At 42.2% G+C, this 19,052-nt stretch overlaps 1 protein-coding gene across 4 annotated transcripts in view; it reads left to right on the top strand.

The window, feature by feature from the left end:
• Nucleotides 1-19,052, top strand: part of LOC140735557 (kinesin-like protein KIF19) — a 173,386-nt gene that overhangs the window by 149,723 nt on the left and 4,611 nt on the right. For 3 of the 4 annotated variants that reach the window (XM_073060742.1, XM_073060744.1, XM_073060745.1), the window contains 2 exons: nucleotides 5,070-5,265; nucleotides 15,220-15,327. In XM_073060742.1, coding sequence (XP_072916843.1) covers nucleotides 5,070-5,265; nucleotides 15,220-15,327 — 304 coding nt within the window. The remainder of the gene's footprint in view (nucleotides 1-5,069; nucleotides 5,266-15,219; nucleotides 15,328-19,052) is intronic. The other variant, XM_073060743.1, reaches the window with a different exon arrangement.

Below are 19,052 nucleotides of genomic sequence, written 5' to 3' on the forward strand. Positions count from 1 at the left end.
ATGGCAACTCAGTGATATGGTTTCAGATTCCACCTAGCAGCTGACAGAATTTAATCAACTGTAATTTGTTAAAAAAATCTATTTAATAATGACTACAGTACTACGGGACTTTTGTAAAAGCTCACAAGTACTTTTATGAATGGATTATTAATGCCTTTCTTGGGAGGAAATCTGTTTTGGCCCATGTGTGACACTAGACCCACAAGGATGAGGCTAATGCTTTATTGCACCATGAAATCACCTAGTATGCCACTCAGTCCAAAAATATATTTCACCACTACATTCTGAAGGACAATTACTTACTGATGGTTAAGAACAGGTGGCCTTACCTATGACACCTCCATTCCAAAAAAAAACAAACTGAAAAAGTAATCAGTCCATCACCAGAAGCCATGTCTTCAGTTCTGGAATTCCCTTCCTTTTATTTTTCACTTCTATTCCCCTTCCTCTGCATCAAAAAAATTCCCTCTTACTTTTCTATTTCCACAGGTGCTGCCTGACAAGCTGAGTGTTTTCAGATTTTTTCTTTACAGAAAAGATTTGCAGGAACTGAATAATTTTGATATTGTAGGCAAAGTAAGATTGATTTTCAATTCTTAATGTTCAGAACAGACAAAATGAATTGGAATAAATTTCAGTAGAAAACAAAGATATGTTGGAGATGGAGCTGTGTGACTTAGTATGATTAAAGGATAAAATAATTGCTGGAACAAGAGCAGATAATGGTGAAAACCATTAACTGTGAGCGTGTGAATCGACCCTGTGGCATTTCAATAGAAAAGGCTGGAAGTTCCATAGAACAATAAAAAGGAAAAGGTTTCACAAGAGACAACAAAATCTGAAAATAAGTTAGATATTTATGATTGTCAACTGACCTTTCAGCTGGAAGCTGGTCAGGTTCTCTTCCAGGACAATGGACAAGCTTCCTAGTGTTTTTCTGAATATCTTTGTTATTTTTTTATTGTTTATCCTTTGCAGCTGTGTGTCTAAATAGAGCAGGCTAATTGTGTGTACAAATGCTTCAAGTTTTCCCCAGCTCTTATTTTTCTGATGGACTGACTTTGGTAAACTGACCTCTACCTTGCTGAGGCCCGGTGACAACTGTCAGACACTTCCTCTTACTTGCCCCTCAAACAGGATCTCACTAAGGAGCACCAGGACATTGTTTCCCACACCAAAACTGACCTTATTAACTCTGGGGTTCTCCTATCCACTGCCGCCAACCTCATAGTTCCCGGACCCCTCACCTCCCGTTTCTACCTCCTACCCAAGATCCACAAACTTGCCTGTCTAGGAAGACCCGTTGTTTCTGCTTGTTCCTGCCCCAATGAACTGATGTCTGCATACCTTAACTCAGTTTTATGCCCCCCTCCCCCCAGTTTAGTGCCTTCCTATTTACATCCGTGACACTTCACATGCTCTTGATCTTTTCAATGACTTCAGGTTCCCTTATTTTCACCATGGATGGCACAGTCTCTATACACCTCCATCCCCCACCAGGAAGGCCTCAGAGCTCTCCATTTCTTTATGGACACCAGACCCAACCAGTTCCCCTTCACCACCACTCTCCTCTGGCAGAACTTGTCCTCACTCTTAATAATTTATCTTCCGGCTCCGCCCACTTACCTCAAGCAAAAGGTGTAGTCATGGGCACTCACATGGGCCTCAGCTATGCCTACCTTTTCGTCAGCTACGTGGAATAGTGTGTCCCAGCTTACGCTGGTATCACTCCCACTTTTCCTACGCTACATCAACGACTGCATTGGTGCTGCTTCCTGCACCACGTGGAGCTCATTGATTTCATCAACTTTGCCTCCAGCTTCCACCCTGCCTTCGGATTTACCTGGTCCATTTCCAACACCTCCCTCTCCTTTCTCAATTTCTCTGTCTCTGTCTCTGGAGACGGCTTATCTACTGATGTCTGCTACAAACCCACAGACTCTCACAGTTACCCGGACTACAACACTTCCCACCTTGTTACCTGCAGAAACACCATCCACTTCTCTCAATTCCTGTCTCTGCCACATCTGCTCTCGGGATGAGGTTTTTCATTGTAGAATAAAGGAGATGTCCTCTTTCTTCCAAGAAAGCGGCTTCCCTTCCTCCACCAACAATGATGCCCTCAGCCATTTCTCATCTATTTCACGTATGTCTACTCTCACCCCATCCTCTTGCAAACCCACCAGAGTTAGAGTTCCTCTTGTCCTCACCTATCACCCCACCAGCCTCCAAGTCCAACAGATAATTCTCCGTAACTTCCGCCATCTCCAGCAGGATCCCACCACCAAGCACATCTTCCCCTCCCCCCACTTTCTGCTTTCCATAGGGATTACTTCCTACGCAACTCCCTTGTCCATTCGTCCCTCCCACCGATCTCCCTCCTGGTACCTATCCTTGCAAGCCGAACAAGTGCTACACGTGCCCTTACACCCCCTCCCTTACAACCATTCAGGGCCCTAAATAGTCCTTCCAGGTGAGGTGACACTTCACCTGTGAGTCTGTTGGGGTCATCTATTGGGCTCACAGTGCGGCCTCCTGTATATTGGTTAAGCCCAACGTAGATTGAGAGACTGCTTCACCGACCACCTTCTCGCCATCTTCCAGAAAAAGCAGGATCTCCCAGTGACAACGCATTTTAATTCCACTTCCCATTCCCATTCCGACATGTCAGTCTATGGCCTCCTCTATTGCCATAGTGAGGTCAAACTCAGACTGAAGGAACAACTCCTTATATTCGGTCTGGATAGCTTCCAACCTGATGGCATGAACATCAATTTCTTGAACTTCCAGTAATGCCCCCCCCTTCACCATTCCCCATTCCCACTTCCCTCTCTTACCTGCCTATCACCTTCCTCTGGTACTTCTCACCCTTTGCTATCTTCCATGACCTTCTGTCTACTCCTATCAGATCCCCACTTCTCCAGCCTTGTATCCCTTTCACCAATCAACTTTCCAGCTCTTTACATCCCCCCCCCCCCCGTTTCACCTATCACCTTGTAGTTCTCCCTCTCCTCCTCCACCCCCCACCACCTTCTAACTCTGACTCCTCTTTATTTTCCAGTCCTGTTGAAGGGTCTCGGTTCAAAATGTCGACTGTATTCTTTTCCGTAGATGCTGCCTGGACTGCTGAGCTCCTCCTGCATTTTGTGTGTGCTGCTCGGATTTCCAGCATCTGCAGATTTTCTCTTGTTTGTTTTTATATATTGCACATTTAGCACAAAGAACACGATGTATTTCTACAGCAGGATTCAGCAATGGTTCTGATAATCAGCATTTGATCTCAAAGGCTTTGTTCATTTAATTACTCTCTGGCTTCTTGCTGATCTGAATTATGGATTTCAAACTTCACCCAAAGACTTTGGCACATAATCTAACAATTCAGTGGAGTGCTGAGGGAATGATGGAAGTGTTATCTTCCAGCTGTGGTTTGAATCGAGAGTCAGTCGACTGTTAATTCATTTCCATAGATGCTGCCTGACCTGCTGAATTCCTGCAGCATTTTGTGTGTGTTGCATCAGTCCACCATGTTAGCTGCTTGTAAAGTAACACTATTCAAAGAGTAGTAAGTCATTAAAAAGTGAGCAGGAAAGCTAAAAGTATAAACAACTATTCATTGTACACAGGCCCGTTGAAGTTTGTTCGAACCTCCATTGCTTCCAGCTGTTTGCCGTTTCCTCTCTTTCCTCTGTAGCTCCAATCTGAATGACCTCACATTATCCTGCTCTGGATTCCATTCACCTAGTTTTGCTCAATTTATTTATACTGACTTGTAACACACACAAAATGCTGGAGGAATTCAGCAGGCCAGGCAGCATCAATGGAAAAGAGTTAGTAGTTGATGTTTTGGGCCAAGGCCCTTCATCAGGACTGGAAAAAAAGATGAGAAGTTAGAGGAGGGGAGGAAGAAGTGCAAGGTGGTAGGTGATAGGTGAAACCGGGAAGTGGTGGCTGGGGGGTGGGGATGAAGTAAAGAGCTGGGAAGCTGATAGGTGAAAGAGGTAAAGGGTTGGAGAAGGGAGAATCTGATAGGAGAGGGTATGAGACCACAGAAGAAAGGGAAGGGAGAGGGGGACCAGAGGGAGGTGATAGGCAGGTAAGGAGAGGAGTTGAGAGAGGGAAACAGGAATGGGAAATGGTGAAGAGGGGGGAAATTACTGGAAGTTCGAGAAATCAATATTCATACCATCAGGTTGGAGGCTACCCAGACTGAATATAAGGCGTTGTTCCTCCAACCTGAGTGTGAAGTAGATCAAAATCATAATTACAGACATTCCACTCACCATTACTTCTCTTACATCATCCACAGTTCTGTTATGTTCATCAGACTTGACCTATTCTTTACATATCCATGCTGATTAACTAAACAATTTAAAGTCATTATCTTAAATACAAACCTTTAAAATTTCTGTAAATCATTTCCTCGTTCACCTCTCTTAAACAGTTGAGTAACATGTTCAACTTTTCACCTTAACCGAGGGAACTGCAAAAAAATATAGTAAGAGCATCTAAATCTTTCTCACCTACTTCCTTGCAAACACTGGGGTGAAAACCGCCTGGTTTTAGGGATTTGTCATCTAGTTTGCCATTGTTCCCTTAATCACTATTACGTAGGCAGGTCCCTGTCACCAATTCATTATTCATTTACTCAGGAGTTCCAAAAAGCTCTCCTCTACTTTTGTACAGTGGCATTTTTCTGTTTTCTTATTTATAAATTCACCATCGTCCATTTTTATGATATCAGCTTACACCCGACTACCTGCTCTCTGTGGCATTTGCTATCTGTTTTGAAAGCTCTACACCTGTAGTTTTCTGTGGACTTTGAGTTTAAACTGGCCGTGTGTATTTAATTTTTTTTGCCTTTTATCCAGTCCATGCAATTTTTGCTTCTGTGAAAAACAATGACACTGAAAATGGTCAGTGTGTAAAAGAGGTGGTCAAAGTGATAGTATTTATGTTGTTACTCTACAGTGTCACTCCCCAATCTCCTAACTCCACTGTTACTCTTTGATTCACATCCCAGTGATTAGTGTATTATTTGCACATAAACTTATTTTTCTTTTCATTCATAGATTCCTAAACTCAGGCCTTACCCTTCGCGGCAGCACAATCGCAAGAGTGTATTTGATCACAGGTTTTCGGTTGCTCCGCACCTCTCGCAGAATTCTAATCTCAAGCCAAGTGTTGTGCCAGTAAGGATTGCCAATCTGTCAAATGCCAACGTGCCAACTGCAGCAAAGATCAAATTCCCACTCAACTATCATTCAGGTGACTCTTAATACGTTTAATGCTAACTCTCTTCCCTATTTACCGCCTCTGTTTTAAAAAGTTACCTCTGTTATCCCCTCTTTTCCAATGGTCCACAGAGCAGGAACATAAGGAACACAAATCAGATATTCACGACTATATAAAAATTTAAGTATTAATAATGGATCATTGCTCAGTTGATTTTTAAATCTTCTGATTATCATTCTAAATTCCCTTTTTGAAAAGAAAATTCTTAATGTTTAAGTTAAAAATATCCCATGTGCTCTGATGCCTGATGGGTGAGCTGGTTCTAGATTAAGTTACTGATTTTCAAACCTCGGTATACCTAGTCTGAGGTGTAAAGTTGCAGCTTCTGATCTCTCTGCTGATATCCTTGCAAATATACATGCATATTCATGTTGACCATGGATATGTAAAAAATCAAAAACCTCAGGATAAGATATTAATATTTCTCGTGCCAGTGGGTTGTGAGCACTTGCTTGAGACTGCCTTGGTGTTAGGAGTGGCATAGGGATGACACACAGGGGTTTCAAGTGGCCACCCTCCTTTCTCGATGTTATTTCGATTAGCCCACTATATCCCCAGAGGGCTTGACGATTAATCCCCCTCCTCCCCCCAATTTGTCTTCCCATTCTCTTGATACTATCTTGGAGGTCAGGAGAGGTCTTTTTGCTTGACCCAAAGCCATTGACTGCTTTTTTCACCTGCCTCTGATGATTTGCAGTACAGTCTGACTATGGATTCCTAGCTCCTTCAGCAGCTCAATGGTGGATGTTCACTCAAGGCAGAACTTTTCCCTCCCGGGAGACAAATGCTGCTGGTGTCGGGGCATTAGTTGATCCAGGGGACGGGGAGTTGGTTGCTGTCCTCTTGGTCTCGATCGGCACTGCCCGACTCTTCAAGACCTGGTTGTGATGCCACGGGTATCTGGCTTGGTGTGAGGCTGCTTTTGCAGCTTGCCGGGCGTGCTTGAGGGTTGCTGGAATTGGGCACAGGACACCATTTGGGTCCTCACAGAACCACTGGTGGAGATTTTTCTTTTGTGTGAGGGAAGTGCATCATATGTAGCTCTGATGAGAAAGCTGTTTGCTTCCATCTGCCGTATGTCCTTCCAGTTGATTTTCTCCTCTCACTGATTTCCCACCACATCCATTGCCCCTGCTTAGCCAGGGAGGTTGTTGCACAGGGCGACTGAGGGTGCAGGGCACCGGCACGTCGACTGAGTTGGGGATGCTGGCGTAGACGTGAACGTAGAACAGCAAACTGGAGGAATCTTGACAAGGAGACGGGATTTACAGGGACTATCTTGAAACTGGAGCTAATCAGGGAGAAAGGAGCGTTAAAGGGGAGCAGCCAACCAGAACCATGACAGAGATAACCTTTGCACCTCTGTCAGTCTCTTCTTTTTGCCGCACATCCTGGACAGTCACCTTCCTTCGCTCTGGAATTGTGGCCTTGTGCCAGGTGGGTCCATTTGCTGCCAGACCAAAGCCACCCCTGCCCTGTTAGATTTGCCCCACAGTGTCTCTATGCCTAAGGGCTGCAGTTGCTTGCTGCAGTGCATCAGCCGGGGTCCATTTCCACCCAGATGATGAAGACAGTGCAGGGTTACTGATGGTATTGCCGCATAAGTTTTTGTGTGTCATCTGTAGACACACCTGTTGAACATTTGAATTCCCCTGTAAAGCCAAACAATGGAAGTTCAAGGACTCCATTACCGTAGAGACTGATGTTACTGATACACCTTGGGACCCTGAGCCACTTCTTTACAAACAACTTGGTGATTCGCTTGAGCTTCTTCACGGTTGTTAGTGGGACCTCATAGACAGTGAGTGGCCACATCACCCGGGATAGGAGTCCAAATTGTAAGCACCAGAGCTTCAGACTTCCAGGCAGCATGGTCTTGGTGATATTATCCAGGCCATTGGCGATGTGTTGCACCTGCTCTTTGTCCGTGAGGCTGGCGTGGTACCATCTACCCAGGCTTTGGACAGGCTGTTCAGACACTGCTGGAATTGGGTCATCGCCCATGAAGAGCTTTATGTCTTTAAGCATTCCCTTGACTATGGAGATGCTTCACCACTTGCTGGGTTTGATTTTCATTCTGGCCCACTTGATGTTTTCCTGCAGCTTTCCAAGTATTCGCTTGGTAGTATTGTTATATTGTCCTAATGGGGGGAAGACGAAGGCCAGCACTTGTTCTTTCATCACCTACCATCCATCTTGAAGCCTTGATAATGACCTCCATGGCCATGGTGAACTCCAGGGGTGATATAGTGCAACCTGCCATAATGCCTACTTCCAGTCTCTGCCAGGTTGTGGTAAAATCTGCTGTTGTGAAACACAATTGCAGGTCTTGAAAGTACAGCTTCACCAGAGATGCGATGAGTTCTAGTACCCAGAAGAAGTCAAATGCTTCTCAGAGGAATCTGAATGATTGTGTTCACTTATTATTTAATCTGGAATATTACATCACCTTTGAGTTGTAATACGGTAAATATCTCATTGCCAGAGGTGCTGCTGCAGCACCTTACCATTGCAACTGCACCTATCTGCTAGTGTCTCCTTGCAGGATATTAGGAGAGGGCTCCAATTTCACCAGAGCACCAACAGGAGAAACAGGTGGGAAGGGAAGCAGGAGAGGGGGAGGTTGATGATGATGTTGACCACAGCATGCATCTCAGAGGCTGGTACTACAATGGATGAGTTGACTAGTTCTGTGTGTCATAGGGAAAGACTTCTGTCAATATGGCAGGAGCAGAGATATGATCCACATCCAACTTCATCCAGACTAATGTCCTGTCCAGAGTATGTAGTGACTTTAATTTGGGAACAAGAGTGAAGACAACAGGAACCAGATACATGTGGATTGGAGTCTGGGAGCTTGGTTTGTTGCTGGTCTGGTGGTTTGATACTGTATTATAGTGGTATTTTGATGTATCTATTTGTTGAGATACAGTGTGTAATAGGCCTTTCCAGCCCTTTGAGCCATGCCGCTCAGCAATGCCCCTAATCCTAGACTAATCATGGGTAAATTTACAATGACTGACTAAGCTACCAACTGGTACGTCTTTGGACAGTGAGAGGAAACCAGGGCACCTGGAGAAAACCCACACGGTCATGGGGAGACCCTGTAAGTTCCTTACAGGCAGCTGTGGGAATTGAACCCAGGTCGCCTGTGCTGTAAAGTGCTGTGCTTAACACTATGCTACCATGCCGAAGACTGCAACATATTCTCCCCAGTCTTCTGAGGGTTTGCCTTGAGTGCAGGTTTAAGATATTTATGATCTTCTGAGGAGTCAACTCATCGCAGCCAGTCAGGCAGCAGGTTATCATAAGCAACCACCAGAATGTACCTTCACTCGGCTGTATATAAATGCCTGAAAACAGCCTATCAAAGGAAACATCTTTCATGAGTTATAAGGACAAAATGAAAGGGAGTATCTTTCCTGCAACCTGACATCAACTTCAGGAGAAGACACTGAGATATAGGGTTGGGTGACTAAAACAGGTTTATTCCTTATCTATTTCCATTTGCTTTGTTACAAAACAAGTTTAACATTCAAATACATACTATTTTTGCCATATGGCATCGCAGAGTCAAATAGTATAAGAACAGGCCATTCAACTCAGCATGTCTGTGCCAAACATGAAACACTCCATCTACATTAATCATCACATTCTCATCAACTTACTCTCAATTGTCCTACCGCTTAATTACCAAGGATAACTTACAATGGCCGATTGACATACTAAACAGCATGTTTTTGCCATGTGTCAACAAATTTATTTTTATTTTCATTCTATTTATTTATTATTGTTTTTATATATTTCTTGTTGTAACTTCTTATAGTAGTTTTAAAAATGAATTGCACTATACAACTGAAGCAAAACAACAAAGTTCACATCTGTCAATGATAATAAAACTGATTCAGATTCTGATTTATCGATGGAAACCCATGCTGTGTTAAATCCACAGAGACGTGATCCAAGGTCAGGACACAAGCTGGGTGTCTGGAACTCCTGGCCAGTAGCACCAGACCACTGTGCCTTTCCTTGAATATATAGGGTTGTCACAGTTGGCATCCTTGTATCCTTGCAGAGATCACATTTGTTATCTCAACCATGGACAGTGAGGGATTCTCTTCCTTTAAAGGAAAAGACTTTATTTCAACAGAACGTACAATTATAAAATAATTAGATCAATGCCATACTTGCCAATTATTACAGCAATGATTGTATATGACCGGTAATGCAATATTGATTGCTGTCTTCTGATTTTTTTTTCTCCCTTTGTTGGCTTGCTCTTGCAATGACACCTTCTAAGGGGGGGGGGGGGGGGACTTCTAGGAAAGCATGTAAAATATGACACGGTGTCATGGTGAGTTGAAATGTCTGCTCTGTTGCTCATTTCGTAGTAGCCATGCTTTATGCTTGAGTTTGAACACAGCAGGAATTGCTGAGAGAAAATTAGTTTAGAGAGCTTGCTTGTGCAATAAGTCTGACATAATACTGACCACATCCAGTCCTATCAAGCAGAAAGGAACATTATGTTTTTACCAATGATCATTCATCCATTCTGTCTTTTTATGCACTTTGAAATTATTATTTGGTACAGTGGCTTAAACTGGGAGTTCCATTAAGGATTTCTCATTAATGAATGCGTGTGAACTTCATTGACTTGAAATCTGAATTGTTATTGTGCTTCCAATTTATTGCATGGCAATCATATCAATATATTTTGATATGTATACCCTTAACTGCATTAACTATGATGATGACCAACTGGCACCAATATTGAGCAACAGTGAAAAGGGCTCAAGATCTCAATCAATATTCCAACCTCCAGATTTATTTGTGCAGATGCCATAGTTCTTGAAGCAAGGAGACACGTTTCATGGAATACAGAGATCTTATGTGAGCCATTCAAGTAATCTGATCAGGGATTCATTCAATTATAATTAGTATAATCCTACCCAGCAGCATATAATGGAAAATTATGCATTGTCTGGACCCTCTTTAATTAATGGTGTTCTTTGCCAGTGTTAAGGATTGGATTGAAAGAACGATAATTCAGCAGAAACCTTGTGAAAAATGCCTCCCCATGAGAGAGTTTGTTACATCCTGTGTGGACAATGCTCTGCTTCTTGGCTAATATGAGAGGTGAAGCTGATGATATTGAGTTGGGATATCCCTCAGTAGCCCTCGTCATCCTCCTGCTTCTCTTGCTCCAGCAGGTCTTCACACCCTGCACACTGGACCCAGAACCTGATGCTCTTCCTGCAGTGGCTGTGTCTTTGGTTGTGTAGGTTATGCAGCAGAGCTTACAGCACAAAGAAGTCGATGCACCTGATCAGTGCATTCTCTGTGACACTTCGAACGGATGTAGTCAATGGAGTCTCATTGCTTTCTGTTGTCTATTTAATATTTGAGTTATATTATAAATGCCATCCTCCTACCACTGCAACTATTGCAGTTGGAATCTGAACTAGTCTGAGAATTTAGGGAAGTGTAGCACTTGTCTCCTAGGATCAATTGTTCTGGGATATAGTGATAATTGAAAATATTTGCCAATGTGGACACCCTCAGAGTGAAGCTGTTGCCAGAAAACATGGCATTGCAGGATTGACCATCAAGAAGCTCTTCCCATGATTATCAGCAAGTCATACATTAAAGAAATAGATTACAAGGTCCCGTTTATTCATGAGAGCACTAAAATGGCCCTGAGGCCAAACAGTGGCTAACTTAATTCCAAGTAAGCCAGATATGCTGGCATATCTCAGCACCTTACTAAAATCAACAGAAGAAATAGAGAACCTTTCTGATTCCACAGCGTGCAGATAGTTCAGAGACTGGGCATAGAGCTGCTGCTGCTATCTGAAAAAATCCAGTGGCAAGGGAGGTAAGTCACCATGACTAAGAACTCTATGTATAGGTCAATTTAAGCATGATAGCATGGCTAAAGATCATGTTGTTAGATGCTATCTCTATTGTAACATCTGTAGAAAACCTGTGGAAAAATCCCTCTAATCCTTCTAGTAATTACTTCAAATTACCTGGCATTTGACCCTCTGCCAAGGGAGAAAGGTTCTTGCAATGAAACACCATAGAATCAATGAAAATCTGCACACAACAAGATGGACAAACAGCCAATGTGCAAAAGACAACAAGCTGTGCAAATAAAAAATAATAATAATAAATAAATAAGCAATAGATATCAAGAACAGGAGATGAAGAGTCCTTGAAAGTGAGTCCATAGGTTGTGGGATTAGTTCAGTGTTCGGTGAGCGAAGTTGAGTAAAATTATCCCCTTTGGTTCAAGAGCCTGATGGTTGAGGAGTAATAACTGCTCCTGAACCAGGTGATGTGGGTCCTGTGGCTCCTGTACCTCCTGCCCAGCCAGACTATTCCAGCCTGGGGACCATGTCTGGCTGTCCTTCCAAGATCTGCTCCTGCGCACTGACTCCCACGAGCTCTCACCCCGATTCATCGGTCTCTTTAAGATTACCCATCGCATCAACCCAGCCAGTGACCATCTCCAGCTGCTCTCTCTCTCAGGATCGCACCCACCTGCCATGTGTTCTGCCTCAAGCCCATTGTCCATGGACCACTCAACCCACCTGAATCTGCATTTCTGGAACCAAGGATGGTGGAAGGTGGTCCAGTACACGTGGTTCGCTGGTTGATAGATTCACGTCATTGTGGATGGGGTGTGCAGTACCTGGTTGTCTGGGAAGGGTATGGCCTGGAGGAAAGGTCTTAGGTGCCATCCGATTTTTCTTGGATCCATCACTCATCAAGAGGTTCCACCGGACCCCTCTTGATTGTCGGGCGCTGACACTGGTAGGCTCCTCTTGTTCTCCACCCAGCTACCAGGAGCTACCTGTTTTCAACTCATCACCTGCAGACTATTTAGACCAGTGGTTCCCAACCTTTTTTTGGCCATGCCCCACCTAATCACCTCTAAAATCCTGATACCCCCTGTGGTGATATATAATTTTTATTATTCAAAAAGTGAACTCCTATTCACCTGGAGGAAGCCTAAAAGACCATTAACTTGGTTTAAACAAGCTTCCAAAGAACATGGCATTCATGAAAGAGAAAAATAAAAGAACCAAAGGACTGTTAAAGTTCTGAGGAAGAAATTACTAAGAAATTGTAAAAAAAAAAGAACATTAAGTGATATTAAAATAATAATAATAAATAAATAAAACAATGCCGATTCGTTTCTACAGCATACAAAGACAGATACACTGTTTAAAAGAGATGACGCAATGTACACACCTTCACACCACCAGGAACCGAAAGCTACTGCAAAAAGCAGCATTGGCGCGACCTCGTACGAGTTTCTTACGCGTTTGGACTTGTTCATTCGTTCCTTCCTACATCAGTCAATTCATTAATTTAATTATGAAAGCCATTTGATGGTTGTAATGATGGTGATACACTATATATACAGTACATACGCAATTACACATGTACATACATACAAGTTTTTTATGTATGCATACTGTATATACACATATGTATTAACTCGCACACACACTCATACTCACACAGACTTACTAGAAAAAAATCACTGTTAATAACTCATTCTCGAATTGCCCCCCTTAAAAATCAAATTACCCCCCTGTGGGGCGTACGCCCCACGTTGGGAACCATTGATTTAGACCAAGCTCTCATCTACAGTCCCTTGTGCACACATCGATCAAGCCAGCCTCAAACACTTGCTCCAGGCCTTCAGCTACCTTGTTGCATTGTATCTGTTCTCTCTTATTTTGTGGCCCTTCGTGGCCAGATATTTTGCAGTTTATTATTAAAGTTATTGCCCACTGATATATCATCTCTGCTGTGCTGTGTTTGGGTTGAGCCTCCTCCACATTTCCTGACACCTACTTCCTGTAGGCTTTTCCATTCAAGAGCATTGGTGTTTCCTTACCAGACCATGATGCATCCAGTCAGTATACTCTCCAACAGATGTCTATAGAAATTTGTCTAAGTTTTCGTTTACATTCCAAATCATTGTAAACTTCTAAGAAAGTAGGGGAGCTGTTGTGCTTTCTTTATAATGACGTGTGTATGCTGGACCCATATTTCACAAATTTCCCATTATATATGGCAGAGATAATAAACCTGATTCTGATTTTAGACTTCTACCTTAGGCCACAAACTTATCAATCACCCCTCGTATATGGCAGAGATAATAAACCTGATTCTGATTTTGAGTCTCATCCTTCCTACAATGCAGTGACCAGAACAGTATGCAACACTTGGACCCATCCTAGCTGGCATCCAGCATCACCTCCCTGCTCTTAGCTTCTATGCCTCAACAAAAAATAAAAAGCATTCTCTGTCCTGATGAAGGGTCTCGGCCCGAAATGTCAACTGTTTACCCTTTTCCAAAGATGCTGCCAGCCCTGCTGAGTTCCTCCAGCATTTTGTGTGTGTTGCTTGGATTTCAAGCACTTGCAGATTTTCTCTGATTTGTGAAAGCATTTTGTGTGTCTTTTTAGCTAAGTTATCGACCTTCCTGTTTCATTTAACTGTACACAGGATCCCTCTGCTCCTCTGCTCCTCCACACCATTCAATATCATGCTATTTATTATATATTCCCTTGGCATGCTAAACTTCCCCAAATGCATTCCCTTGGCCTTCCCTCTATTATCCACCATATGAATTTAAGCTTTCCTTATCACAATCAATGACACAGCCAATATTTTGATCTACAATCTTCCTTATCATGTTCCCTACATTTAGGTCAGATTCATCAATATACTGATAAAACCAAGGGGCAAATCATTGAATCCTGTAGAACCCCACCATTAGTAGCCTTTGGATAAAAAAGCACGTGTTAGCCGAGGGCTTCCAGCCATAGAGGCAGTTTTAAATCTTATTTGCCACCCTTCCTTTGATCCAATAGCCTTTTTTTTTCTGACAACTCTGCCATTTGGAACTTTGTTAAACTCCCTGTAGGACAGGTTATATTAAATGCATTCCATCATTGACCATCCTTGTTCTCTCCCTAAACCATGAAATCTCTTAACTTTTCTTTAACAAGTTCATGCTGACCGTGCCTGATTAATCTGTGCCTTTCCAAATGCTGTACGTTCCTAAGAATGGATTTCCACAACATTCCCATCACCAAGTTAAACCAACCGCCCTGTAATTACACATTTATCTCTTCCTCCCTTTTTAAATACTGGAATAGTGTCAATAATCCTCCAATCCCCCTGGCACTGCTCCTATGGCCAGTGCAGCCTGAAAAAATATAGTTGGAGCCTTTGCAATTTCTTTCCATGCTTCTCTTAATAGCCTGGGATATATTTCATTTGTGCTTCCTGTTTTTTTCCCCAGAAATGATAAGAACATAAAAAATAGGAGCAGAAGTAGGCCATTTGGACTGCTGAGCCTGTTCGGCCATTCAAGTAGATCATGGCTGGTCTGGCCGTGGACTCGGTTCCATGTTTTCCCATAACCCTTAATTCCCCCACTAGGCAAAATCTATTTAACAGTGTCTTAAATGTATTTAATGAGGTAGCGTCTACTGCATCTCTTGGCAGAGAATTCCAAAGATTCCAGAGAAAAGCAGTTTCTCCTCATTTCCATCCTAAATTTATTCCCCCCCAAGTCTTGAGGCTATGTTCCCTAGTTCTAGTCTTACTTAGCAGTGGAGACAACTTTGCTGCTTTTATCTTATCTATCCCTCTTGTAATCGCTTAAGTCACTTAAAAATCCCTCTTTTTGGATATTTAGCATTTTGCACTGGTTCAGCTTAAATATAATGTCAGCATTACCTCCCTATTCTGTGAAGGCACTATCAAAATAATCATTAAGAACTTTGCCCACATCTTTCATCACAGCTCCCTTTTTAAGCAAGTACGAGGAAACGGATACTAATATAGATACAATGAAAAATTACAGATAATCTAACAATAATCTTTGATGATTTTCAGGTGAGAGCCAGTTGCAGAAGATTGAAGTGAGTAATGCCGTGTCGAGTACCATCCACCAGATAAATGCAGAAGGGAATAAAGGGCTGCTCTTGCAGAAGCAAGTCCGAGGTCAGATATTCATACTTGTATGAAATAACAGATGCACAGTATGAACAAAACATGCAGATGTGGATATCTGCCCATTCAGCCCCTTAAACCTGCTCCAATAAGATCAAGCCTTCCACTTTCCTGGTGCATCCCCTCTGCAATATTGCCAGTGTAATATAGTTGATGTATAATGTTTTCACAGAGGTGCCATTGTCGCCTTGCTCTTGTATTCTACGTCCTGGATAATGAAAGCAAATATCCTGTATTTCATCTCAATCACTTTATCTACCTATCCTGAATTATATTCAATACAATCCTTCTGTTTCTCAGTAGTTCCTAGGGTTCTAATATCCATTGCACATTTCCTAGCATTACTAGTCCTTTCACTTCTATCTGTTATCTCTCTGTCCATCTTACTTTCATTTCGTAGCTGAAAAATAGACTCCCCATTGTCCCTCACACCAAACATTTGTGCAATCTATAAACTTACTAGTCACACGTACCACATGCATATCCACATCATTTATATACAAGCTGCAGAGGGCTCAGCACTGATCCCTGTGGTGCTGTACTGATCACAGGCTTCCAACTGTAAAAGCAGCCCTTGATCAATTTTAGATCCAACTTATTAAATTGCCCCGGATCCCACGGACTAGAATATTTTTGAACCAGTCTTCCATGCAGGACCTTGTCAAAAATTCCACTGACATCCACATAATCTATATTAACAGTACTTTCCTTAATGGAGCCATGTGGACTATCTCTGATGAATCCCTTACCTCTCCAAATTGCAAATCAGTCCTGCCCCATAGGAGATGTTTCTCATATTTCCCTACTCCTGAGTTAGATGCACCAGGCTTTAAGTCCCTAGCTTATCCCCTCTTGAATGAAGATATTACATTTGCTGCACTCTGCTAATAGATTTCTGAATGGTCCATGAAGACTACCTTATTATTTGTTTCTTTTAGAATCAAAATCAGGTTTAATATCACTGGCCTATGTCGTGAAATTTGTTAACTTTACGGTAGCAGTACAATGAAATACATGATAATTAAAAATAGAGAAAAAAACTGAATTACAGTAGGTATACATGTCTTTTAAATAGTTGAGTTAAAATAAATAGTGCAAAACAATAGTGAGGTAGTGTTCATTGGTTCAACGTCCATTTAGAAATCGGATGACAGAGGGGAAGAAGCTGTTCCTGAATCACAGAGTGTGTGCCTTTAGGCTTCTGTACCTCCTTCCTGACAGTAACAAAGAGAAGAGGGTATGTCCTGGGTGGTGGGGGTCTTTTATGATGGATTCTACCTTCCTGAGGCACTGCTCCTTGAAGATGTCTTGGATACTACGGAGACTGGTACCCATGATTGAGCTGACTAATTTTACAAGTTTCTGAAACTTACTTCAATCTTGTGCAGTAGCTCGCCCCCGCCCCATACCAAATGGTGATGCAGCCAGTCAGAACGCTTCCAAAGTACATTTGTAGAAGTTTTTGAGTGTTTTAGTTTACAAACCAAACCTCCTCAAACTCCTAATAAAATATAGCCACTGCCTTGCCTTCTTTATAGTTGCATTGATACGTTGCATCCAGGTTAGGTCCTCAGAGATCTTGACACGCAGGAACTTGAAATTGCTCACTCTCTGCATTTCTGATCCCTATATGAGGTTGGCGTTCCCTCGCCTTACTCTTTCTGAAGTCTACAATCAGCTTGCTGATGTTGAGTGCAAGTTTATTGCTGCAACACCACTCAACTGACTGGTATATCTCGCTCCTGTATGCCCTTTTGTCACCATCTGAAATTCTGCCAACCATGGTGGTATCATCAGCAAATCTACAGATGGCGTTTGAGCAATGGCCAGCCACACAGTTATGGGTGTAGAGAGAGTAGAGCAGTGGGCTAAGCACACACCCCTGAGGTGTGCCAGTGTTGATTGTCAGAGAGGTGGAGATGTTATTTCCAATCTGCACAGATCGTGGTCTGCACTTTCATTGCACTATTTATTTATTTTATAATTTATAGTAATTTTACATCTTTGCACTGTACTGGAGCAGAAAGCAACAAATTTCACATTATATTTTGATTCTGATCCTGACTCATCTAACATCTCTTCTTTGGCTAGAGATATGAAAACATCTTGCAGTGCCCCAAAAATCACCTCCCTTACCTTCCACAGCAGTCTAGTATATATTTCATCATGCCTTGTAAATTTGTGCAACTTTAAGCCTAATAACACATCTAATATCTACTCATTTTTAATTGTAATTTGATCAATAATTCCACCATGCCCCTCCCTGAATTCTCCACCTATCATGTCCTGTCCCATAGTGAATACAAATCAAAAGCATTCATTTAAGACTTTGTCTATTTCTCCAGCTCCCACACAGATAGCCATTGTGCTCCCTAATAGGTCGTACCATTATTGCCATTAATACTCTTGTAACGTACTTTTCTATTTTCCTTAATCTTGTCCAATAATGCAATTTCATCTCCTTCTTTACCATGCTAATTATTTTAAGTACTTCCCTACACATGCTATACTCCTGTAGAGATTCACTAGTTTTCAGTTCTTTAAACTTGCCATATACCAACTTTGTTTTCTTAATTTTCCTTCTGATATTTAACCGTATGTACCCCTACAACTGTGCATCTACTCTGTGCCCATTGTGTTGCCCGCTCCGTGCCAACTCTCCTCCACAGCTCTAGCAAACCTCTTGGGAGGGATGCGGGATCTGTTCTGGTCCGGATGCAACTTGTCCATGTAATACACTCCCCATTTTCCCAGAACAAATCCTAGTGATTACATCCAATGCCCTCCGTCCTGTAACATCTCTTTAGCCACATATTCATCTGACATATTTTCCTATTGCTATGTCCATTGGCATTAGGAGTCATCCAGAGATTATAACCTTAGGACCTGCCTTTTAATCTGCTCCCTAGCTCCATAAATTCAAGTTGAAAGACCTCTCCCAACAATTTACCTATGTTGCTGGTATTGTTGTGAACATTGACTTCTGAATGTTTACCCTTCCCGGTTAGGATACTTTGTAATAGTTCAGAGACATTCCTATTGCTTGCAAGTGAGTGGGACACGCCATCTTAGATTCACATCTAGGTCCATAGAAGGACCAGTCCAATGAGATACCAGCCAGATTACCAATGGGTGCTATTACAGGGTATAAATCTACTTCTCATATGTTACTGTACAATCTCAACCAAGGAATAATAAGAAAGTTGATGATGTGGGAAATGGATTTGGAACTGGGGACTGTTCTGAAATGAAAGTTGGGATTTTCCTGAGAGCAGTACAAATCAGATAAAATTCAAACATACTAAACAGCCTAAACATGATATAGGTGTATCATGCTCCATTCCTCTTCATGGGTTTAAAGGACTTTGACTTGCTTATTTATCTCCTCCTTTACACTGATGCATCGTTAATCAACAACATCAATGAATATGATGCAGCAATGGCAACAGTTGTCCAAGTAACTGAAAATAAACTGTGTGGTGTCAATCTTTTCGTTCATGCTCCACAAAAAAAAATCTCATTGCATTCATTTAATCTTAATTTGTTAGCATAGTTGTCCACTGTGGCCTTTCCTAACTTCCCTTTCAAAGTTTTAATGATGCTGAATGTGCCTTGTGGTTGCATCCGGGGCGTAAATAAGCTTCTGACAATTTCCCTAATTGTTGTGGTTATGACTTATTATTTTGAACACATCACAATGGAAATATCATATATTT

Source organism: Hemitrygon akajei, chromosome 11 (assembly GCF_048418815.1).
Source record: "Hemitrygon akajei chromosome 11, sHemAka1.3, whole genome shotgun sequence".
NCBI lineage: Eukaryota > Metazoa > Chordata > Chondrichthyes > Myliobatiformes > Dasyatidae > Hemitrygon > Hemitrygon akajei.